Source organism: Salmo trutta, chromosome 30 (assembly GCF_901001165.1).
Source record: "Salmo trutta chromosome 30, fSalTru1.1, whole genome shotgun sequence".
Lineage (NCBI taxonomy): Eukaryota > Metazoa > Chordata > Actinopteri > Salmoniformes > Salmonidae > Salmo > Salmo trutta.
In genome coordinates, this window is record NC_042986.1 from 36,533,295 (window position 1) to 36,559,338 (window position 26,044).

The 26,044-nt window shown below is 45.7% G+C and overlaps 1 protein-coding gene across 5 annotated transcripts in view; it reads right to left on the reverse strand.

Annotated features, from left to right (window-relative positions):
* Nucleotides 1-26,044, reverse strand: part of LOC115168594 (rho GTPase-activating protein 39) — a 135,139-nt gene that overhangs the window by 23,528 nt on the left and 85,567 nt on the right. For all 5 annotated transcript variants that reach the window (XM_029724000.1, XM_029724003.1, XM_029724005.1 and 2 more), the window contains 2 exons: nt 7,829-8,465; nt 7,273-7,368 (listed from right to left, as the gene is read on the reverse strand). In XM_029724000.1, coding sequence (XP_029579860.1) covers nt 7,273-7,368; nt 7,829-8,465 — 733 coding nt within the window. The remainder of the gene's footprint in view (nt 1-7,272; nt 7,369-7,828; nt 8,466-26,044) is intronic.

Sequence of the window (26,044 nt, forward strand, 5' to 3'; positions counted from 1 at the left end):
TCTTAGTGTTGGAGCGTGCCCCTGGCTAGCCGTACATTTAAAAAAACAAGAAAATTAGGCTGTCTGGTTTGATTAATATTAGAAATGTTCAATTATTCATACTTTTACATTTACTTTTGATACTTAAGTATATTTTAGAAATGATATTTACATTTAATACTGAATATATATTTAAAAGCAAATACGTTTAGACTTTTTCTCAAGTAGTATTTTACTGGGTAACTTTCACTTTTATTTGAGTCATTTTCTATTAAGGTATCTTTACTTTTACTCAAGTATGACGATTGGGTAGTTCACCCACCACTGTACGACACACACAGAGAGCTGGGGTGATTCAGACTATGTCACTGACCATCCTGAGAAGGACTCTAGCTGTAGAACCATTACAGAAAGTTGCAGTGGTTTGAGGTAGGAAATACACTCACTTACCTAACAGTTACTTTATAACAAACAGCTACTGTTTAATGTACAGCCGTGGAATTCTTTGAAAGGCTCACATCCACACCATCATCCCAGAAACCCTGGGCCCACTGTAATTCGCATACTACCACAACAGATCCACCGATGACACAATCTCTATTGCACTCCACACTGCCCTTTCCCACCTGGACAAAAGGAATACCTATGTGAGAATGCTATTCATTGAATACAGCTCAGCATTTAACACCATAGTGCCCTCAAAGCTCATCACTAAGCTAAGGACCCTGGGACTAAACACCTCCATCTGCAACTGGATCCTGGACTTCCTGACGGGCCGCCCCCAGGTAGTGAGGGTAGGCAACAACACATCCGTCACACTGACCCTCAACATGGGGGCCCCTCACGGGTGCGTGCTTAGTTCCCTCCTGTACTCACTCTTCAACCACGACTGCGTGACCATGAACAGCTTCTACCCCCAAGCAATAAGACTGTTAAATAGTTAGTATATTTAGCTATCTGCGTTGACACTTACTGCACTAACTCTTCTTGACTCATTACATACGCTGCTGATACCGTTAACTATCTGTCACTTTATTCCTGGTTATATGTACATATCTACCTCAATTACCTCCTACCCCTGCACATGTACTCAGCACTGGTACCCCGTCTATACAGCCAAGTTATCATTACTCAGTACTGGTACCCTGTCTATATAGCCAAGTTATCATTACTCAGTACTGGTACCCCGTCTATACAGCCAAGTTATCATTACTCAGTACTGGTACCCCGTCTATATAGCCAAGTTATCATTACTCAGTACTGGTACCCCGTCTATATAGCCAAGTTATCATTACTCAGTACTGGTACCCCGTCTATATAGCCAAGTTATCATTACTCAGTACTGGTACCCCGTCTATATAGCCAAGTTATCATTACTCAGTACTGGTACCCCGTCTATATAGCCAAGTTATCATTACTCAGTACTGGTACCCCGTCTATACAGCCAAGTTATCATACTCAGTACTGGTAACCCGTCTATATAGCCAAGTTATCATTACTCAGTACTGGTACCCTGTCTATATAGCCAAGTTATCATTACTCAGTACTGGTACCCCGTCTATATAGCCAAGTTATCATTACTCAGTACTGGTACCCCGTCTATATAGCCAAGTTATCATTACTCAGTACTGGTACCCCGTCTATATAGCCAAGTTATCATTACTCAGTACTGGTACCCCGTCTATATAGCCAAGTTATCATTACTCAGTACTGGTACCCCGTCTATATAGCCAAGTTATCATTACTCAGTACTGGTACCCCGTCTATATAGCCAAGTTATCATTACTCAGTACTGGTACCCCGTCTATACAGCCAAGTTATCATTACTCAGTACTGGTACCCCGTCTATATAGCCAAGTTATCATTACTCAGTACTGGTACCCCGTCTATATAGCCAAGTTATCATTACTCAGTACTGGTACCCCGTCTATATAGCCAAGTTATCATTACTCAGTACTGGTACCCCGTCTATACAGCCAAGTTATCATTACTCAGTACTGGTACCCCGTCTATATAGCCAAGTTATCATTACTCAGTACTGGTAACCCGTCTATACAGCAAAGTTGACATTACTCAGTACTGGTACCCCGTCTATATAGCCAAGTTATCATTACTCAGTACTGGTACCCCGTCTATATAGCCAAGTTATCATTACTCAGTACTGGTACCCCGTCTATATAGCCAAGTTATCATTACTCAGTACTGGTACCCCGTCTATACAGCCAAGTTATCATTACTCAGTACTGGTACCCCGTCTATATAGCCAAGTTATCATTACTCAGTACTGGTACCCTGTCTATATAGCCAAGTTATCATTACTCAGTACTGGTACCCCGTCTATATAGCCAAGTTATCATTACTCAGTACTGGTACCCTGTCTATATAGCCAAGTTATCATTACTCAGTACTGGTACCCCGTCTATACAGCCAAGTTATCATTACTCAGTACTGGTAACCCGTCTATATAGCCAAGTTATCATTACTCAGTACTGGTACCCTGTCTATATAGCCAAGTTATCATTACTCAGTACTGGTACCCTGTCTATATAGCCAAGTTATCATTACTCAGTACTGGTACCCCGTCTATATAGCCAAGTTATCATTACTCAGTACTGGTACCCTGTCTATATAGCCAAGTTATCATTACTCAGTACTGGTACCCCGTCTATATAGCCAAGTTATCATTACTCAGTACTGGTACCCTGTCTATATAGCCAAGTTATCATTACTCAGTACTGGTACCCCGTCTATATAGCCAAGTTATCATTACTCAGTACTGGTACCCCGTCTATATAGCCAAGTTATCATTACTCATTGTGTATTTATTATTGCTTTTATTATTACGTGTTTTACTTTTATATTATTTCTCTATTTTCTTTCTCTCTGTATTGTTGGGAAGGGCCCTTAAGAAATTATTTCACTGTCCACACCTGTTGTTTACGAAGAATGTGACAAATATTTTTTTGGGTTCTGCTATACAGTATGTGAGGATGGTGGTGTCTCCAATTGAGTCTAGGTAGTGGTGTCTCTTATTGAGTCCAGGTAGGTGGTGTCTCTTATTGAGTCCAGGTAGGTGGTGTCTCTTATTGAGTCCAGGTAGGTGGTGTCTCTTATTGAGTCCAGGTAGGTGGTGTCTCTTATTGAGTCTAGGTAGTGGTGTCTCTTATTGAGTCCAGGTAGTGGTGTCTCTTATTGAGTCCAGGTAGTGGTGTCTCTTATTGAGTCTAGGTAGGTGGTGTTTCTTATTGAGTCTACGTAGTGGTGTCTCTTATTGAGTCCAGGTAGGTGGTGTGTCTTATTGAGTCTAGGTAGTGGTGTCTCTTATTGAGTCCAGGTAGGTGGTGTCTCTTATTGAGTCTACGTAGTGGTGTCTCTTATTGAGTCCAGGTAGTGGTGTCTCTTATTGAGTCCAGGTAGTGGTGTCTCTTATTGAGTCTAGGTAGTGGTGTCTCTTATTGAGTCTAGGTAGTGGTGTCTCTTATTGAGTCTAGGTAGTGGTGTCTCTTATTGAGTCTAGCAAGGTGGTGTCTCTTATTGAGCCCAGGTAGTGGTGTCTCTTATTGAGTCTAGGTAGTGGTGTCTCTTATTGAGTCTAGGTAGTGGTGTCTCTTATTGAGTCTAGGTAGTGGTGTCTCTTATTGAGTCTAGGTAGTGGTGTCTCTTATTGAGTCTAGGTAGTGGTGTCTCTTATTGAGTCTAGGTAGTGGTGTCTCTTATTGAGTCTAGGTAGTGGTGTCTCTTATTGAGTCCAGGTAGGTGGTGTCTCTTATTGAGTCTAGGTAGTGGTGTCTCTTATTGAGTCCAGGTAGGTGGTATCTCTTATTGAGTCTAGGTAGTGGTGTCTCTTATTGAGTCCAGGTAGGTGGTGTCTCTTATTGAGTCTAGGTAGTGGTATCTCTTATTGAGTCCAGGTAGGTGGTATCTCTTATTGAGTCCAGGTAGGTGGTGTCTCTTATTGAGTCCAGGTAGTGGTGTCTCTTATTGAGTCTACGTAGTGGTGTCTCTTATTGAGTCCAGGTAGTGGTGTCTCTTATTGAGTCCAGGTAGTGGTGTCTCTTATTGAGTCTAGGTAGTGGTGTCTCTTATTGAGTCTAGGTAGTGGTGTCTCTTATTGAGTCTAGGTAGTGGTGTCTCTTATTGAGTCTAGCAAGGTGGTGTCTGTTATTGAGTCCAGGTAGTGGTGTCTCTTATTGAGTCTAGGTAGTGGTGTCTCTTATTGAGTCTAGGTAGTGGTGTCTCTTATTGAGTCTAGGTAGTGGTGTCTCTTATTGAGTCTAGGTAGTGGTGTCTCTTATTGAGTCTAGGTAGTGGTGTCTCTTATTGAGTCTAGGTAGTGATGTCTCTTATTGAGTCCAGGTAGGTGGTGTCTCTTATTGAGTCTAGGTAGTGGTATCTCTTATTGAGTCCAGGTAGGTGGTATCTCTTATTGAGTCCAGGTAGGTGGTGTCTCTTACTGAGTCCAGGTAGTGGTGTCTCTTATTGAGTCTAGGTAGTGGTGTCTCTTATTGAGTCCAGGTAGGTGGTGTCTCTTATGGAGTCTAGGTAGGTGGTGTCTCTTATTGAGTCCAGGTAGGTGGTGTCTCTTATTGAGTCCAGGTAGGTGGTATCTCTTATTGAGTCCAGGTAGGTGGTGTCTCTTATTGAGTCTAGGTAGTGGTGTCTCTTATTGAGTCTAGGTAGTGGTGTCTCTTATTGAGTCTAGGTAGTGGTGTCTCTTATTGAGTCTAGGTAGTGGTGTCTCTTATTGAGTCTAGGTAGTGGTGTCTCTTATTGAGTCTAGGTAGTGGTGTCTCTTATTGAGTCTAGCAAGGTGGTGTCTCTTATTGAGTCTAGGTAGTGGTGTCTTTTATTGAGTCCAGGTAGGTGGTGTCTCTTATTGAGTCTAGGTAGTGGTGTCTCTTATTGAGTCCAGGTAGGTGGTGTCTCTTATTGAGTCTACGTAGGTGGTGTCTCCAATTGAGTCCAGGTAGTGGTGTCTCTTATTGAGTCCAGGTAGGTGGTGTCTCTTATTGAGTCCAGGTAGTGGTGTCTCTTATTGAGTCCAGGTAGTGGTGTCTTATTGAGTCCAGGTAGGTGGTATCTCTTATTGAGTCCAGGTAGGTGGTGTCTCTTATGGAGTCCAGGTAGGTGGTGTCTCTTATTGAGTCCAGGTAGTGGTGTCTCTTATGGAGTCCAGGTAGGTGGTGTCTCTTATGGAGTCCAGGTAGTGGTGTCTCTTATTGAGTCCAGGTAGGTGGTGTCTCTTACGGAGTCCAGGTAGGTGGTGTCTCTTATTGAGTCCAGGTAGTGGTGTCTCTTATGGAGTCCAGGTAGGTGGTGTCTCTTATGGAGTCTAGGTAGGTGGTGTCTCTTATTGAGTCCAGGTAGGTGGTGTCTCTTATGGAGTCTAGGTAGGTGGTGTCTCTTATTGAGTCCAGGTAGGTGGTGTCTCTTATTGTAAGTCGCTCTGGATAAGAGCGTCTGCTAAATGACGTAAATGTAAATGTGTCTCTTATTGAGTCTAGGTAGGTGGTGTCTCTTATGGAGTCCAGGTAGTGGTGTCTTATTGAGTCTAGGTAGTGGTGTCTCTTATTGAGTCCAGGTAGTGGTGTCTCTTATTGAGTCCAGGTAGTGGTGTCTTATTGAGTCCAGGTAGTGGTGTCTCTTATTGAGTCCAGGTAGGTGGTGTCTCTTATTGAGTCCTGGTAGTGGTGTCTTATTGAGTCCAGGTAGTGGTGGCTCTTATTGAGTCCAGGTAGGTGGTGCCTCTTATTGAGTCCAGGTAGGTGGTGTCTCTTATTGAGTCTACGTAGTGGTGTCTTTTATTGAGTCCATGTAGGTGGTGTCTCTTATTGAGTCCAGGTAGGTGGTGCCTCTTATTGAGTCCAGGTAGGTGGTGTCTCTTATTGAGTCCAGGTAGGTGGTGTCTCTTATTGAGTCTACGTAGTGGTGTCTTTTATTGAGTCCAGGTAGGTGGTGTCTCTTACGGAGTCCAGGTAGGTGGTGTCTCTTATTGAGTCCAGGTAGGTGGTGTCTCTTATTGAGTCCAGGTAGGTGGTGTCTCTTATTGAGTCTACGTAGTGGTGTCTCTTATGGAGTCCAGGTAGTGGTGTCTCTTATTGAGTCCAGGTAGTGGTGTCTCTTATTGAGTCCAGGTAGGTGGTGTCTCTTATGGAGTCTAGGTAGTGGTGTCTCTTATTGAGTCCAGGTAGTGGTGTCTTTTATTGAGTCTAGGTAGGTGGTGTCTCTTATGGAGTCTAGGTAGTGGTGTCTCTTATTGAGTCTAGGTAGTGGTGTCTCTTATTGAGTCCAGGTAGTGGTGTCTCTTATTGAGTCCAGGTAGGTGGTGTCTCTTATTGAGTCCAGGTAGTGGTGTCTTATTGAGTCCAGGTAGTGGTGGCTCTTATTGAGTCCAGGTAGGTGGTGTCTCTTATTGAGTCCAGGTAGTGGTGTCTCTAATTGAGTCTAGGTAGTGGTGGCTCTTATTGAGTCCAGGTAGTGGTGGCTCTTATTGAGTCTAGGTAGGTGGTGTCTCCTCTCACTCTACAGAGAGGTCCCCTCAGCCATGGCCTGGACAGCATTACTAATGCTCTTTAGGCCAGAGGTTTAGGAGGAAACAGGGCCAGGGATGATCACTCCTATAACATGGCTATCTGCCTGCTAATCCCTGCCTGGCAGTGTGTGTGTGTGTGTGTGTGTGTGTGCCAGTCTGCCCAGCTGGGCAACAGAGATAAAGCACAGAGGGAAACACACCCAGCTTTTGTTCCTCAAGGCTCCTTTGTGTGGTTCTGCTAATCTGATGTGAATGTGTGCAATACCTTCAATTGTCAATCTCATATAGAAAGAAACATATGTTGGTACAGACTATCAGTAACATTTCAAATAACTAATTAACCCTAGTGCTAACCCTGACCTTAACCCTTATCCTAACCATAAACTTAACCCTAACACTTAATCTAAACTTTTACTCACTCTTATTCAAACCTAACCGTAACCTTAGCAACTAGTTGCTTATCAACAGATAGTATGACTATCAACAAACTATCTGTGGAGCATCTACTAATGGAAAATCCGGACTATCCAAATAAAGTGTGATCATAGGTTAATATTTTCTGTGAGTGTCGGCCTGCCGGCTGTAAGATGGTGACACTGTGAGGACTACTTTGGATCAAGCGTTTTAATTAATACTTGTAACTGCTATCCTCTAGGAACACATTTTTGTATATGTTTTTCACCCAAATAAATTTAATTAAACTGTTAATCCTCCCTCTTTTTCTTCTGTGAATGAACAAGTGTTACTGTAGTAAAACTCACCCTCTTCTTCTTCCTCGTTGTTCTGCTTCCTCTTCTTCCGGGACTTTGAATTCTTCTTGTTCTTCATGTCCTGTTGTTCCATAATGTGCTGCATGACTGTAAATGAAGTGGCGAGGAGGACGGAAAGACAAAATGTTATTTTGATTAAAGATTTGTCGCAATAACGCTCTCCCCAGTGTCTAGGTCTGAAAAACAGATGATGGTGTTTTGTGCTGGGCTCTCTCAACTTTGACCCTACTCCCACTCCTTTTTTTCTCCTCACTTTTCCAGTGCTGCATCCTGTTTGATCTGGCCCGAATCCCAGATAATAATAGCTGGAAAACTAATATCAACTGTCTGTTTGTGAACTCACGGGAATACCGGATACATAAACACACCTCTGGATGCACCCAAGTCTAATCAAACAAATAAATCATATTTATTCCAAAACCACCAGCTACAGGAAAACAACCTTCACCAACCCATAATCCATGGTAAACACAGAAAAAGATTCATAGATGTACTGTATATAAATAGTACAAACATTATTATCAATAGAAGCAGTTTTGCCACTCACTCTTCTTGTCGTTGGAGGGCTCCAGGTGTGTCTGGATGTACCCCTCCAGGTAGCTTCTGAACTTGGGTGAGGGGGAGAAGAAGGCCAGGCTGATGGCCATGAATTCCCAGCCGGCCTCCAGGCTCCTCAGGCTCAGGTTGTCAGTGGTCTGTCTGACCAGCTGGACGTACAGCTCATCCCTCAGGGCCTGCATTCCCCAGCACTTAGTGACCACCAGCAGGGCGACGTGACGGCGCTCCAGCCGGGCCGGACGGTCCCCCATGTAGCCCTGAATCAGCTTGAACATCTCACAGGCCTCCTTCTTGACGGTGCGGTCGCTGGTGATCAGCATGGGCTTCTTGATGGAGCCCCTGTTCCAGGAGAGCATGTTGGCGATGGAGACGCGGCGGCGGAACAGGCCCTGGGTGTGCAGGTTCAGGTTCTTACTGGCCCAGTCCACCATGTTGGTGTCTGGAGGAGGTTTACAGAGGGTGGTGTAAGGGTACTGGTATCCCACGCTGCCACCTCCTCCTCCCCCACATCCCCTCCTGTCTCCAGTCACTTTGACTCCATGGGGGGAGCCCCGGGTGCCCCTGTGTCCATTACCTCCACCTTGTGACGAGATCTCCGACTGGGCCTTGGAGTCCAGTGTTCCTGCCTGGAGAAGAAGACCCAAAGGGAGAGGAAGATTTAGCAAGGCATAGACATAAACGCTACAGCTGGAATCATATGTGAATTACTGTCTGTTAATGGCGTGTGTCTAATGCTGTAAACATACTGTACATAGAGAATGTAAATTATGGTGTGTGTGTGTGTGTGTGTGTGTTCGTCAGTGTGCGTACTGTAGGATCAGTTTACTAATGTCCCCTAAAGCATTAACAGAGTAGAATCTGGAATCATTCACGCAGATCACACTCTAGAAATAGGTGACCCAATGTGGCTATCACATCTAAACACATATTTGGTAACATAACAACCATCCCCCACTCTCTGTAGCCTTCCTCTGGCTGCTTCCCTTCCATCACCCCAAAACACTTCCACTGCCACTGGCCCTTTACCAAATACAAATTAAACTACATTGAATGGTGGATGAATGGCAGGATCTCGTCACGGTATCTCTGCATTCAAACTGCCATCGATAAAATGCAATTGTGTTCATTGTCCATACCTTATGCCTTCCCATACCATAACCCCACCACCACGGGCACTCCGTTTCCAACTTTGACATCAGCAAACGGCTCGTCGCATACGATGCCATACATTCATCCGTGAAGAGCACACTTCTCCAGCAGCCATCGAAGGTGAGCATTTTCCCACTGAAGTCGGTTACAATGCCAAACTGCAGTCAGGTCAAGACCCTGATGAGGACGACGAGCACTCGGATGAGCTTTCCTGAGACGGTTTCAGACAGTTTGTGCAGAAATTCTTCAGTTGTGCAAACCTACAGTTTCATCAGCTGTCCGGGTGGCTGGTCTCAGATGATCCCGCAGGCGTGGTTACATGTGGTCTGCGGTTGTGAGACCGGTTGGACGTACTGCCAAACTCTCTAAAACGACGTTGGAGGTGGCTTATGGTAGAGAAACTAACATTCAATTATTTGGCAACAGCCCTGCAGTCAGCATGCCAATTACACGCTCCCTCAAAACTTGAGACATCTGTAGCATGTGACAAAATTGCACATTTTAGAGTGGCCTTTTGTTTCCCCCAGCACAAGGTGCACCTGTGTAATGATGATACTGTTTAATCAGCTTATTGATATGCCACACCTGTTTGGTGGATGGATTATCTTGGCAAATGAGAAATGCTCACTAACAACAATGTTTTGTGCACAATATTTGAGCGAAATAAGCTTTTGTGCATGAGGAACATTTCTGGGATCTTTAATTTCAGCTCATGAAACATGGGACCGACACTTTACATGTTGCATTTAGAATTGTGCTCACTATACTTTCACTAATCTAATATCATGACTTTTATTTGTTCCCTTTATGCAATGAATCACATCAAATCCCAAATGGCCACCATTGTTCTCTCTTTGGAACATCCAGGTAATTCAATCACAATCATATCAATAATGAGTTTGCCTCTGAACCAACACTAATGTCTTACCAAAGGTGTTTTCAAACTCAATTACATGGCCTAAAGAAGAACAAACAGTAATAACCAACAATAACCTTGAAAGATTGGCTTTTACATTCATACTCATATGATCTCATATTTACAATATAATGCTTCAGAAGTCAGGCAGATCTGTTAGAGGAAATCTGGCCTCTTATATATCAGGCTTTACATTATTGTTCTGTATTAAAAACAAAAGCGGCATGATAATCTTTTCAGTAGTGTAGTAATCCATGCAGCATGGTGAACCATGTGGGCCGTTGGTCAGAAGTACAACTGGTGTATTTTTCCACAGCTCAGGCCCAAAGCTTTCCAATCTTAACCCCCTCAGCAGGTCTGGAGCTAAGCTCCACTAAGACCCACTCAGGCCAAAACAGCATTTCCCCAAAAGGCGTAGGCTCAGGTTGTCTGGGTCTCTATGTTTTTGGTTGGATAGGTTTCTCAAATTCTTTCTTAGGTTTTTGCATTCTTCATCAAATCATCTGTCATTGTTGTTCATTTTTTTAGAATGTCTGCTTGAAATTTTTGGATTTGATAGGGAAGCTGAGAAACTGCCAAGTTTACACCTTCACTATTCAAGTGAAACGTTTTGTACAGGAAATTGTCTAAAAGGGACTGAATTAGTTGTTGCCTAATTATTTTTTGGTAGGTTTCCACACTACTTTCCTTCCATGTATAGCATTTCTTAATATTATTCAGTTCCTTTGGCTTTGATGATTGAGTATTGCTCTGTTTAAGTAGACTGTGATTTTGTTGTGGTCTGACAGGGGTGTCAGTGGGCTGACTGTGAACACTCTGAGAGACTCTGGGTTGAAGTCAGTGATAAAGTAGTCTGCAGTACTACTGCCAAGAGATGAGCTATAGATGTACCTACCATAGGAGTCCCCTCAAAGCCTACCATTGACTATGTAGATACCCAGTGTGAGACAGAGCTGCAGGAGTTGTGACCCGTTTTTGTTGGTTATGTTGTCATAGTTGTGCCTAGGGGGGGCATATGGGGGAGGGAATGCTGTCACCTCCAGGCAGGTGTTTGTCCCCCTGTGTGCTGAGTGTGTCAGGTTCTTGTCCAGTTCTGGCATTTAGGTCACCACAGACTAGAACATGTCCCTAGGCATGGAAATGATTGATTTCCCCCTCCAGGATGGAGAAGCTGTCTTCATTAAAGTATGGTGATTCTAGTGGGAGGATATAGGTAGCACACATGAGGACATTTTTCTCTGTTGAGATCATTTCCTTTTGAATTTCTAGCCAGATGAAAAATGGTCCTGTTTTGATTAATTTAATAGAGTGAGTTAGGTCTGCTCTATACCAAATTAGCATACCCTCTGAGTCCCTTCCCTGTTTCACACCTGGTAGTTTGGTGGATGGGATTACCAGCCCTCTGTAACTTAGAGGGAAACCAGTGGGCCCATCTCCTCTATAGCATGTTTCTTGTAGGATGACAACATCTGTATTTCGGATTTCTTTGGTGAAGTCCAGGTTCCTGCTCTTTAAGCCAAGGGCAGATGACTTCAGGCCTTAGATATTCCAGGATGAGATAGTGAAGATTTTGTGTTCCATAAAGTGTCCAATGTTAGTCGTGTGGTTTGGCTTCAGACCAGTAAGTGTGAGTACAGCCTGCTGAGCATCTGGTACATGCCATTGGCTTGGGCTAGTGTAAGAGTGGGGGCTGGGCCTGTTTTCCTACTCACGGCCTGGGCGTATGTGTGACTCATGTTGAGGCCCTCTTTGCGGGAGTGGGGGGCACGGGGTGGGCAGGAAGGGCATAGGTCTGATCTGAGGTGTTCTAAATGGTGTGTGGGCATGGTTGACTTGGGGGGGTGTTGATTGGTTGGGGTGGGGGTGTGGCTGGTGGTGTTGTGGTCTGGATGTAGGTCCTCTCGGCGGCGCCGGGGGGTCCTGCAAGTCTGGGAGAGTGTCTCGTCTGGGTGGAGTGTCTGTTGATCTGTTGCTCCTGTGTGAGGTGTTGGGGCAGCGGTTGAGGGCGATGTCCTTTAAGGTCCGGGCGAAGTTGGGCACTGCTGCCTTGTATAGGCGGACTTGGTCGTAAAGGCTGTTCAAGTCCAGGGTGGAGTGGTGGGCCAGGTAGATATCTGGTTTTGATGCACAGTCACGGAAAATACTTGCGTTAACCCGCTGTATGGTAGCAGGGTGGAAGTCTTTTCGTGGTAGCAGGGTGGAGATAACCACTTGTGCGTTGGGGAAAGTAGAATACGCTTTTCAATCACTCCCTTGAGTGATGTGGCCACCATTTCCTTCTGATGTTCCCAGGTTGTTTGTGCCTGTGTGTATTATTATGTGGCTGGGTAACCCTAGTTTGTCCTCAGACAGAAGGTCTAGAGCATGCTGGGTGTTTGGACACCAGAGTTTAGACACTGTGTTTGGGAAAAAGTAAATTATCTTGTATATATTTCCCGTTTGAGTCAATAAGGAGTACAATCTGTTGCTTGTATATGTCCTCAGTGGGTGTGGGGGGGTTGTCAGGAGGGATATCAGGGTGGCTGACGGGGGGTTCTCTGAGGGGGTGGGATTCCCTGGGCTTGGGGTTCTTCATTTGTCTGTTCTGCTGTGGTGTCGAGACTATGGTCAGGGTCTGGGATGGACTGTTCTGCTGTGGTGATGAGACTATGGTCAGGGTCTGGGATGGACTGTTCTGCTGTGGTGATGAGACTATGGTCAGGGTCTGGGATGGACTGTTCTGCTGTGGTGTCAAAACTATGGTCAGGGTCTGGTGTGGACTGTTCTGCTGTGGTGTTGAGGCTATGGTCAGGGTCTGGGATGGACTGTTCTGCTGTGGTGTTGAGACTATGGTCAGGGTCTGGCATGGACTGTTCTGCTGTGGTGTCAACACTATGGTCAGGGTCTGGGATGGACTGTTCTGCTGTGGTGTCGAGACTATGGTCAGGGTCTGGGATGGACTGTTCTGCTGTGGTGTTGAGACTATGGTCAGGGTCTGGGATGGACTGTTCTGCTGTGATGTTAACACTATGGTCAGGGTCTGGGATGGACTGTTCTGCTGTGATGTTAACACTATGGTCAGGGTCTGGTGTGGACTGTTCTGCTGTGGTGTTGAGGCTATGGTCAGGGTCTGGGATGGACTGTTCTGCTGTGGTGTTGAGACTATGGTCAGGGTCTGGGATGGACTGTTCTGCTGTGATGTTAACACTATGGTCAGGGTCTGGGATGGACTGTTCTGCTGTGATGTTAACACTATGGTCAGGGTCTGGTGTGGACTGTTCTGCTGTGGTGATGATACTATGGTCAGGGTCTGGGATGGACTGTTCTGCTGTGGTGTTGAGACTATGGTCAGGGTCTGGGATGGACTGTTCTGCTGTGATGTTAACACTATGGTCAGGGTCTGGGATGGACTGTTCTGCTGTGGTGTTGAGACTATGGTCAGGGTCTGGTGTGGACTGTTCTGCTGTGGTGATGAGACTATGGTCAGGGTCTGGGATGGACTGTTCTGCTGTGGTGATGAGACTATGGTCAGGGTCTGGTGTGGACTGTTCTGCTGTGGTGATGAGACTATGGTCAGGGTCTGGGATGGACTGTTCTGCTGTGATGTTAACACTATGGTCAGGGTCTGGGATGGACTGTTCTGCTGTGGTGATGAGACTATGGTCAGGGTCTGGTGTGGACTGTTCTGCTGTGGTGATGAGACTATGGTCAGGGTCTGGGATGGACTGTTCTGCTGTGGTGATGAGACTATGGTCAGGGTCTGGGATGGACTGTTCTGCTGTGATGTTAACACTATGGTCAGGGTCTGGGATGGACTGTTCTGCTGTGGTGATGAGACTATGGTCAGGGTCTGGTGTGGACTGTTCTGCTGTGGTGATGAGACTATGGTCAGGGTCTGGGATGGACTGTTCTGCTGTGGTGATGAGACTATGGTCAGGGTCTGGGATGGACTGTTCTGCTGTGATGTTAACACTATGGTCAGGGTCTGGTGTGGACTGTTCTGCTGTGGTGATGAGACTATGGTCAGGGTCTGGGATGGACTGTTCTGCTGTGGTGATGAGACTATGGTCAGGGTCTGGGATGGACTGTTCTGCTGTGATGTTAACACTATGGTCAGGGTCTGGGATGGACTGTTCTGCTGTGATGTTAACACTATGGTCAGGGTCTGGTGTGGACTGTTCTGCTGTGGTGATGAGACTATGGTCAGGGTCTGGGATGGACTGTTCTGCTGTGGTGTTGAGACTATGGTCAGGGTCTGGGATGGACTGTTCTGCTGTGATGTTAACACTATGGTCAGGGTCTGGGATGGACTGTTCTGCTGTGGTGTTGAGACTATGGTCAGGGTCTGGTGTGGACTGTTCTGCTGTGGTGATGAGACTATGGTCAGGGTCTGGGATGGACTGTTCTGCTGTGGTGATGAGACTATGGTCAGGGTCTGGTGTGGACTGTTCTGCTGTGGTGATGAGACTATGGTCAGGGTCTGGGATGGACTGTTCTGCTGTGATGTTAACACTATGGTCAGGGTCTGGGATGGACTGTTCTGCTGTGGTGATGAGACTATGGTCAGGGTCTGGTGTGGACTGTTCTGCTGTGGTGATGAGACTATGGTCAGGGTCTGGGATGGACTGTTCTGCTGTGGTGATGAGACTATGGTCAGGGTCTGGGATGGACTGTTCTGCTGTGATGTTAACACTATGGTCAGGGTCTGGGATGGACTGTTCTGCTGTGGTGATGAGACTATGGTCAGGGTCTGGTGTGGACTGTTCTGCTGTGGTGATGAGACTATGGTCAGGGTCTGGGATGGACTGTTCTGCTGTGGTGATGAGACTATGGTCAGGGTCTGGGATGGACTGTTCTGCTGTGATGTTAACACTATGGTCAGGGTCTGGTGTGGACTGTTCTGCTGTGGTGATGAGACTATGGTCAGGGTCTGGGATGGACTGTTCTGCTGTGGTGATGAGACTATGGTCAGGGTCTGGGATGGACTGTTCTGCTGTGATGTTAACACTATGGTCAGGGTCTGGTGTGGACTGTTCTGCTGTGGTGATGAGACTATGGTCAGGGTCTGGGATGGACTGTTCTGCTGTGGTGATGAGACTATGGTCAGGGTCTGGGATGGACTGTTCTGCTGTGATGTTAACACTATGGTCAGGGTCTGGGATGGACTGTTCTGCTGTGGTGATGAGACTATGGTCAGGGTCTGGGATGGACTGTTCTGCTGTGGTGATGAGACTATGGTCAGGGTCTGGGATGGACTGTTCTGCTGTGGTGATGAGACTATGGTCAGGGTCTGGGATGGACTGTTCTGCTGTGGTGTTGAGACTATGGTCAGGGTCTGGGATGGACTGTTCTGCTGTGGTGATGAGACTATGGTCAGGGTCTGGGATGGACTGTTCTGCTGTGGTGATGAGACTATGGTCAGGGTCTGGGATGGACTGTTCTGCTGTGGTGATGAGACTATGGTCAGGGTCTGGGATGGACTGTTCTGCTGTGGTGTTGAGACTATGGTCAGGGTCTGGGATGGACTGTTCTGCTGTGATGTTAACACTATGGTCAGGGTCTGGTGTGGACTGTTCTGCTGTGGTGATGAGACTATGGTCAGGGTCTGGTGTGGACTGTTCTGCTGTGGTGATGAGACTATGGTCAGGGTCTGGTGTGGACTGTTCTGCTGTGGTGATGAGACTATGGTCAGGGTCTGGGATGGACTGTTCTGCTGTGATGTTAACACTATGGTCAGGGTCTGGGATGGACTGTTCTGCTGTGGTGTTGAGACTATGGTCAGGGTCTGGGATGGACTGTTCTGCTGTGGTGTTGAGACTATGGTCAGGGTCTGGTGTGGACTGTTCTGCTGTGGTGTTGAGACTATGGTCAGGGTCTGGGATGGACTGTTCTGCTGTGATGTCAACACTATGGTCAGGGTCTGGTGTGGACTGTTCTGCTGTGGTGATGAGACTATGGTCAGGGTCTGGGATGGACTGTTCTGCTGTGATGTTAACACTATGGTCAGGGTCTGGGATGGACTGTTCTGCTGTGGTGTTGAGACTATGGTCAGGGTCTGGGATGGACTGTTCTGCTGTGGTGATGAGACTATGGTCAGGGTCTGGGATGGACTGTTCTGCTGTGGTGATGAGACTATGGTCAGGGTCTGGGATGGACTGTTCTGCTGTGATGTTAACACTATGGTCAGGGTCTGGGATGGACTGTTCTGCTGTGGTGATGAGACTATGGTCAGGGTCTGGGATGGACTGTTCTGCTGTGGTGATGAGACTATGGTCAGGGTCTGGGATGGACTGTTCTGCTGTGGTGATGAGACTATGGTCAGGGTCTGGGATGGACTGTTCTGCTGTGATGTTAACACTATGGTCAGGGTCTGGTGTGGACTGTTCTGCTGTGGTGATGAGACTATGGTCAGGGTCTGGGATGGACTGTTCTGCTGTGGTGATGAGACTATGGTCAGGGTCTGGGATGGACTGTTCTGCTGTGGTGATGAGACTATGGTCAGGGTCTGGGATGGACTGTTCTGCTGTGGTGATGAGACTATGGTCAGGGTCTGGTGTGGACTGTTCTGCTGTGGTGTTGAGACTATGGTCAGGGTCTGGGATGGACTGTTCTGCTGGCTTCTCTGCAGGGTGGCCAGTTCTCTAATGAGTTGTTCTCTGTCACATGTCATCATTCTCTCCTCCAGCACTCAGATCTGTTCTAGACTTGTACAGGTTGACATTGGCTGACTCACCGAGTCCTCGTTTTCTAGTATCCCGAGTTTCCACCCATCGCTAACACCTTCCCTCTTAACAGAGGTGTAGTGTGTTAATATAGCACTGTGCCATGCCAGAGGATGGTCTGGTTAATATAGCACTGTGCCATGCCAGAGGATGGTCTGTGTTAATATAGCACTGTGCCATGCCAGGGGATAGTCTGTGTTAATATAGCACTGTGCCATGCCAGGGATGGTCTGGTTAATATAGCACTGTGCCATGCCAGGGGATAGTCTGTGTTAATATAGCACTGTGCCATGCCAGGGGATGGTCTGTGTTAATATAGCACTGTGCCATGCCAGAGGATGGTCTGTGTTAATATAGCACTGCACCATGCCAGGGGATGGTCTGTGTTAATATAGCACTGTGCCATGCCAGGGGATGGTCTGTGTTAATATAGCACTGCACCATGCCAGAGGATGGTCTGGTTAATATAGCACTGCACCATGCCAGGAGATGGTCTGTGTTAATATAGCACTGTGCCATGCCAGAGGATGGTCTGGTTAATATAGCACTGTGCCATGCCAGGGGATGGTCTGGTTAATATAGCACTGTGCCATGCCAGGGATGGTCTGGTTAATATAGCACTGTGCCATGCCAGGGATGGTCTGGTTAATATAGCACTGTGCCATGCCAGAGGATGGTCTGTGTTAATATAGCACTGTGCCATGCCAGAGGATGGTCTGGTTAATATAGCACTGTGCCATGCCAGGGGATAGTCTGTGTTAATATAGCACTGTGCCATGCCAGGGGATGGTCTGTGTTAATATAGCACTGTGCCATGCCAGAGGATGGTCTGTGTTAATATAGCACTGCACCATGCCAGGGGATGGTCTGTGTTAATATAGCACTGTGCCATGCCAGAGGATGGTCTGGTTAATATAGCACTGCACCATGCCAGGAGATGGTCTGTGTTAATATAGCACTGTGCCATGCCAGGAGATGGTCTGTGTTAATATAGCACTGCACCATGCCAGGGGATGGTCTGTGTTAATATAGCACTGTGCCATGCCAGGAGATGGTCTGTGTTAATATAGCACTGTGCCATGACAGAGGATGGTCTGGTTAATATAGCACTGCACCATGCCAGGGGATGGTCTGGTTAATATAGCACTGTGCCATGCCAGAGGATGGTCTGTGTTAATATAGCACTGTGCCATGCCAGGGGATGGTCTGTGTTAATATAGCACTGTGCCATGCCAGAGGATGGTCTGGTTAATATAGCACTGCACCATGCCAGGGGATGGTCTGGTTAATATAGCACTGCACCATGCCAGGGGATGTGTGGAAGATTAAGTTGTTTATGTTCCCATTTTTATAATAGTCAGCAGAAAGTGTCTCTTGATATTCCATAATGAGCTTTTTTTGCACTCTTTTTGTGCCTTGTCATTTTTTACATCCAGAGGGTGTATTGTATTGTAAGGACCTCTGAACAGCGGGAGAGGGCTTCAAAGGTCTCTGCACTTGGTTGGGGTGGGCTGTGGAACTCTTCTGCCATTGTTGGGTTCAAGGGCTTTGACACCTCATGTCACATCTCAGTGCTAATTGAAGATGCATGTTATATGTTTTATGACTGCTGCAAGATGAATTACCTCTTTGAGGACATTCAAGTTTCCTGAAACTGAATTACTCACTCAGTTCCAGGTTGGATGGTGTTTTCAGGTTACTGTTGTTTGTTTGCCAGAGCATTTGCTGTATAGCTTGGAAATAACAATCTTTGGTAGTAGGAATCCTTCCAGGTCATTATGTCCGAAATCAGGTTGTAGGTTTGGAGTTTTGATTTGAAGTGAAGGTTATGTTGTGGAGGGTAGTATCCTGTATATGTCCTGGTGACATAGTGAAGGTTATGTTGTGGAGGGTAGTATCCTGTATATGTCCTGGTGACATAGTGAAGGTTATGTTGTGGAGGGTAGTATCCTGTATATGTCCTGGTGACATAGTGAAGGTTATGTTGTAGAGGGTAGTATCCTGTATATGTCCTGGTGACATAGTGAAGGTTATGTTGTAGAGGGTAGTATCCTGTATATGTCCTGGTGACATAGTGAAGGTTATGTTGTAGAGGGTAGTATCCTGTATATGTCCTGGTGACATAGTGAAGGTTATGTTGTGGAGGGTAGCATCCTGTATATGTCCTGGTGACATAGTGAAGGTTATGTTGTGGAGGGTAGTATCCTGTATATGTCCTGGTGACATAGTGAAGGTTATGTTGTAGAGGGTAGTATCCTGTATATGTCCTTGACGAAAAATCCAAGTTTATTTAACTCCAAATCAATATTATTGTAAAAACATCTCTCTCTCTCTCTGTGTGTTCAAGATGTCTGTCAGTGCCATCTCTTCCTGGTCAGTGTGTGTGGTGTGATAGTCTGTGATTGGGTTTAGCAGTGTCCTGTGTGTGTGACTGGGCTCTCTCACAGGCTGGGTTGCAGATAACATGGTAAGATACTCCTCCTCAGGCACATTTGGGGAGGCTGGGGGGGGGGATGCATAGCAGGCTGGGGTACCTTCAAAACAGACACATCCAGCCAGCGACAGTGGCAACTCTCACAGATAAGAGAGAATGGCAAAGTTACGACAAATACAGACTCTTAACACCAACATGCCCACAAAGTGTGTTCAAATAATTCCTGATTAATCGTGTTAGTTTTTAGATTATGGTTTGATAAAAGAACCACTATTACAGACCCTGCTAATTGCTGATGTCTGGTTATTTACAGTGAGGGAAAAAAGTATTTGATCCTCTGCTGATTTTGTACGTTTGCCCACTGACAAAGAAATGATCAGTCTATCATTTTAATGGTAGGTTTATTTGAACAGTGAGAGACAGAATAACAACAAAATAATCCAGAAAAACGCATGTCAAAAATGTTAGAAATTGATTTGCATTTTAATGAGGGAAATAAGTATTTGACCCCCTCTCAATCAGGAAGATTTCTGGCTCCCAAGTGTCTTTTATACAGGTAACGAGCTGAGATTAGGAGCACACTCTTAAAACCTCTTGGAATGCTCGTCCCGTATGCGGGATCAACATCCAGCGTAAAATCATTTCGCCATATTCATAACCGAACAATAGAAAAATGTCATTTTTTTTAAAAATATAGGACTATTTTATATCGTTTTATAGATACACCTCTCCTGAATCGAACCACGTTGTCCGATTTCAAAAAGGCTTTACAGCAAAACATTAGATAATGTTAGAGGAGTATATCGTCAAAGTATTCACATAGCCATTTTCCGACCAACCACATGCATCACAAATAACCAAAAAACAGCTAAATGCAGCACTAACCTTTGACAATCTTCATCAGATGACACTCCTAGGACATCATGTTACACAATACATGCATTCTTTTGTTCGATAAAGTTCATATTTATATATAAAAACAGCATTTTACATCGGCGCGTGACGTTGAGAAACTATTTTCCCTAAAATGCATCCGGTGAATCAGCGCTACAATTTACTAAATTACTATTCGAAAACATTTTTAAAATGTAATATTGTCATTCAAAGAATTATAGACGAACATCTCGTGAAAGCACCTGCATTGCCAGATTTAAAAATAACTTTACTGGGAAATCATACTTTGCAATAAAAGGGGATGCTATACTCAGAAAAATAGGCTAGCAATCCCAGGTCCCCAACAAATGTAGTTTTGTTCGAAAAAGTTCATAATTTATGTCCCAATAGCTTCTTCTTGTTAGCGCGTTCCGAAGGCACCTCAAAATGTTCCGTCGTGCGCGGGACTTCTCCTCACGAAAGCCCCCCCCCCAAAAAATATTTAAGTTCGTTCAAACATGTCAAACGTTGTATAACATAAATCTTTAGGGCCTTTTTCAACCAGAGCTTCAATAATATTCCATGGGGACGGTTGCATTGTCTTTCAAAACGTTTCGAAAGGGGAGGGTAGCCAGGGGCGCCCACATCATAATGGTGATGGCCCTCCCCATGTGACCAAGATCAACAGCCTCTCATTCGGTCAGTTTGTACTGTAGAAGACTCAAACCACTTTGTAAAGACTGGGGACATCTAGTGGAAGCCATAGGAAGTGCTCAATGAATCCTAACTCATGGTGTGATTTATAGGCAAAGTGCTGAAGTTGAGTCCGCAAATCAGATTTCCACATCCTGTTAGAAACTGTCTCGGGGTTTTGACTGCCATATGAGTTCTGTTATACTCACAGACACCATTCAAACAGTTTTAGAAACTTTAGGGTGTTTTCTATCCACATCCATTAATTATATGCATTTCCTAGCTTCTGAGTTTGAGTAGGAGGCCGTTTAAAATGGGCACGTATTTTTTTCAAAAATCGCTGTAGCGCCCCCTATCCTGGGCGTGCGTCAAGAAGTTAAAGGGAGTGCTCCTAATCTCAGTTTGTTATCTGTATAAAAGACACCAGTCCACAGAAGCAATCAATCAATCAGATTCCAAACTCTACACCATGGCCAAGACCAAAGAGCTCTCCAAGGATGTCAGGGACAAGATTGTAGACTTACACAAGGCTGGAATGGGCTACAAGACCATTGCCAAGCAGCTTGGTGAGAAGGTGACAACAGTTGGTGCGATTATTCGCAAATGGAAGAAACACAAAAGAACTGTTAATCTCCCTCGGCCTGGGGCTCCATGCAAGATCTCACCTCGTGGAGTTGCAATGATCATGAGAACGGTGAGGAATCAGCCCAGAACTACACGGGAGGATCTTGTCAATGATCTTAAGGCAGCTGGGACCATAGTCACCAAGAAAACAATTGGTAACACACTACGCCGTGAAGGACTGAAATCCTGCAGCGCCCGCAAGGTCCCCCTGCTCAAGAAAGCACATATACATGCCCGTCTGAAGTTTGCCAATGAACATCTGAATGATTCAGAGAACAACTGGTGAAAGTGTTGTGGTCAGATGAGACCAAAATGGAGCTCTTTGGCATCAACTCAACTCGCCGTGTTTGGAGGAGGAGGAATGCTGCCTATGACCCCAAGAACACCATCCCCACCGTCAAAGATGGAGGTGGAAACATTATGCTTTGGGGGTGTTTTTCTGCTAAGGGGACAGGACAACTTCACCGCATCAAAGGGACGATGGACGGGGCCATATACCGTCAAATCTTTAGTGAGTACTTCCTTCCCTCTGCCAGGGCATTGAAAATGGATGGGTATTCCAGCATGACAATGACCCAAAACACACGGCCAAGGCAACAAAGGAGTGGCTCAAGAAGAAGCACATTAAGGTCCTGGAGTGGCCTAGCCAGTCTCCAGACCTTAGTCCCATAGAAAATCTGTGGAGGGAGCTGAAGGTTCGAGTTGCCAAACGTCAGCCTCGAAATCTTAATGACTTGGAGAAGATCTGCAAAGACGAGTGGGACAAAATCCCTCCTGAGATGTGTGCAAACCAGGTGGCCAACTACAAGAAACGTCTGACCTCTGTGATTGCTCACAAGGGTTTTGCCACCAAGTACTAAGTCATGTTTTGCAGAGGGGTCAAATACTTATTTCCCTCATTAAAATGCAAATCATTTTATAACATTTTTGACATGCGTTTTTCTGGATATTTTTGGTGTTATTCTGTCTCTCACTGTTCAAATAAACCTACCATTAAAATTATAGACTGATCATTTCTTTGTCAGTGGGCAAACGTACAAAATCAGATCAAATACTTTTTCCCCCTCATTGTAGGACCCCATTCATTTTTCAATTTCAGACAGGCATTCTTGCTGAAGGCCTTTGGGAGAGTCATTTCCATGGGTGTTCATATACTGCAGTGAATGATATGGCTTCTGTGGGCCTGAACCACATTTCAGTCAGGCCATTTCAACCCACACACAGCCTCAGCCCCAGTCTCCTTGCAGAGCATAGGCAGCTTCTGCCAAGTTACTCTCCTACAGATCTGACAATGCACAATGAAAAGACTCTGCCCCAATGTATTTCAACATGTGACTGGAGTATTCATCTGCATAAGGTAGGCGTTTCATATAGGAGCACATTTAAGTACATGATAAGTGCACACCACGGACTACGCACACATCCACAAGAAAAAACTGATATCAGCTCTGAGGATTTGAGGCCATTCAAGATGGCTTTTGCTGTCGATAACAGTCAGTAACTCAACCTCTGATCGGACATTTACTACACCGAGACATAAGTACACTCATGTCCAGTAAAAGTCCCCAAGGAGAGTTTACAATTTAGAAGTAGAAGTACTGTACATCCAGAATGTAAGTGATCCCATTCCAACACATTATACCCAGTGATCCAGAGAGTACAGTGTTTTTATATGTAACACTCTGGTGCCTTTGTAGTAGTTGCAGAGCTGGACTGGACTGAGACTACACTGTTCCTGACTGGACTGAGACTACACTGTTCCTGACTGGACTGGGACTACTCTGTTCCTGACTGGACTGGGACTACTCTGTTCCTGACTGGACTGGGACTACTCTGCTCCTGACTGGACTGGGACTACTCTGTTCCTGACTGGACTGGGACTACTCTGTTCCTGACTGGACTGGGACTACTCTGTTCCTGACTGGACTGAGACTACTCTGTTCCTGACTAGACTGGGACTACTCTGTTCCTGACTGGACTGGGACTACTCTGTTTCTGACTGGACTGGGACTACTCTGTTCCTGACTAGACTGGGACTACTCTGTTCCTGACTGGACTGGGACTACTCTGTTCCTGACTGGACTGAGACTACTCTGTTCCTGACTGGACTGGGACTATGTTCCTCCCATCAAGGAGACATACAGGTGGGGAGTAGGACTGCCTGGAGCCCCTCTCCCCAACTTCACTCCCAAATCTCCATTGTCTGAAACCCCACCCCTCCAAAAAAATGAAAAGGGATTGTTCTTATTTCTACTGCCAAAAACAGAGATCCCTTTTTCCCTTTACACAATAGAAATAGTTCTGGAATGAGACCAACAATTCTATTAAGTTTGTCCAGACAGTATAAAAAGTGAGGGTGTGTTATATTGAAAAGTCCAGTCCAGTGTATGTTTCAGAGCAGAGGTTAGAGAATTCTCCAGTTGAGTAAAGTGGCCCGGCTTTGATAGTGGATGGATGTGGGTGGATCTAGCGTGACCCCCGCTAAGCGCTAGTGTGGGAAAAAGTCTCACATACTCAGCTTCAATGAGCTGACAAACAGAGGCAGTTAATGGGACCTTCTCCCTAGTAAGTCCCCAAGCCCAGCTCAACACATGACACACTGCAGCCAGGATCAAATCTGTGTTTTCTTTCCCACTCGCTGTCACTCGTCCTCTATTTCACTTGATCTGGCACAGTTCACTGAACTGCATGGTACAATCTCTCAATACACACACACACACACACACACATTCCTACTCCAGTGGAGGTCCTCCTATCTACAGTAGTCAAGAGGATGCAGGCAGGCAGGCAGGACATGTAGTTTGGTAGTCACCACTTCTTTCTGCAGGGTGATCTTCATGCTGTTGTGTTCAGTAATGTGTTCAGTGTTCCTGTCTCCATACTGTTTACCACCTCATATTTCATCTCTCTGATTCACTGACAAAGTGGCCTGTCTGAAATCTGGCATGCCTACTACTTACTTACACATACTGTATACTAATCGTACTGCATACTATTTAGAACGTACTGTTTAGTAAAAACTAATGCAGTAAGCAACTAATATATCAACCTACTAGAACGTGTCACGTAATGCACAATTGCGTTGATTCCCGTTACATGTTCATGTTGGTACAGCGTGTCCCCTCAGCTGATTATCAGCTGTTGTCAAACACACGGAAGTCTGGAAAGATGCTTATCTTCCTCAATAGCATGAAAAGGTGAAATGAGTACAACATCCTGGCATTTAAAGCATTTAAAAATGAAACTTTTTTTACGCAAACCCCAAATGCCTACTATTTATGGGTATTCGGACACGCCCACAGAATCCTATGAGCCAGTTCTCTCAAAGCACTTCGATCACTGACTCACCTGACAGACGGATGCTGAGAGCAGAATGGAATCTCTCTCTTCCTCAGCGTTTCCCTCACTCGTTCTCTCTGCATGAGACCTTCTCCAGGCATGCAGTGTTTTCCTCACTCGTTCTCTCTGCATGAGACCTTCTCCAGGCATGCAGTGTTTTCCTCACTCGTTCTCTCTGCATGAGACCTTCTCCAGGCATGCAGTGTTTTCCTCACTCGTTCTCTCTGCATGAGATCTTCTCCAGGCATGCAGTGTTTTCTTGGTGGAGGTGACTAAGCCACCTTATGGATTTGGAAAGCTGAGCGACACCTCACGTGGGGGAGCGGAGCGCTCGCCCACATTAAAACTCATACGCGTTTCATGTTAATTTTTCCTGTCTACCGCAAACGTGTAGCCTGTGGAGTCCTAGCTCTGCGTTTTTAGTTTTTATGTGCAGGTTGTTCTTTTCAGAGTCCCTGCAGAGCAGCCGGTCTCCTAGTTGTGGGGGTGGATGCGGTTTGAGGTTATAAAGGCTTTGACAAAACAACTCACGGCCTAACGTTATAAGTAATCAGCCACAACGAGCAACTAGGCTAACCCAAATCACACTACACACTATTTCTAAAACAAGGTGAGAAGGAGGCTTGGGGCTGTCTCAGGTGGCAATACACACACTGCATTAATGTGACGCTGTTGTTTTTTACAGGAAAGGAGAGATAAAACATGATTAGAAACAACTCCAATATGATTCAAGGCGCTCCGAAGCAAAGCCCTTTTCCTGGAATGGAACAGACTGGCAACAGGAAACTGAGAGCAAGCAACTTTCTTCTGCATTGTTCCTATGGCGACAGGATGTCGACAGCGTCCAATTTTTCTCCTGAAGGCTGAAGCGAGAGGGAGGTGAATCCCAGAGAAAAGAAGACAGGGAGAGACAGAGATGATTGCTGCCTCACAATGCCTTCCCTTAGCATCGCCTACACACTGCCACATCTCCAACACAACACAGGAGGAAAATAGAACAATTGTTGTTCCCTAGAACTGCTTATAAAGATAGCAAGGAGAAAGGCAGCAGCTTTATTTTTTGGTAGAGACAGAGTGAGAGAGAGATGGAGAGAGAATTCCCAGGGCATGGATGGTAGACATTCCAGCTGACCTGCAGTAGTACACCTAACGAGGCTAATTAGCCCACACCCAGTCACATGAGATAGAGAGTACAGAGCTTTCCTCACACAGACCTCCCTTTCATATGTCAACACGCTGTTCTATACACAGCAGAACAGCAGGCTGGAGCGGCCCTCGCACTGCGTGCAGACGTCAATTCAACGTCTAGTCCACGTTGGTTCAACGTCATTTCATTTAAATGACGAGGAAACAACGTTGATTCAACACACATGTCAACATATCAACACATAACTGTAAATAACACACGCCAGAGGAACAGGTCTGTTTTCTACTGTGTAAACACAAAGAGGTCTGAATGCTAAGACACAGCTAAGA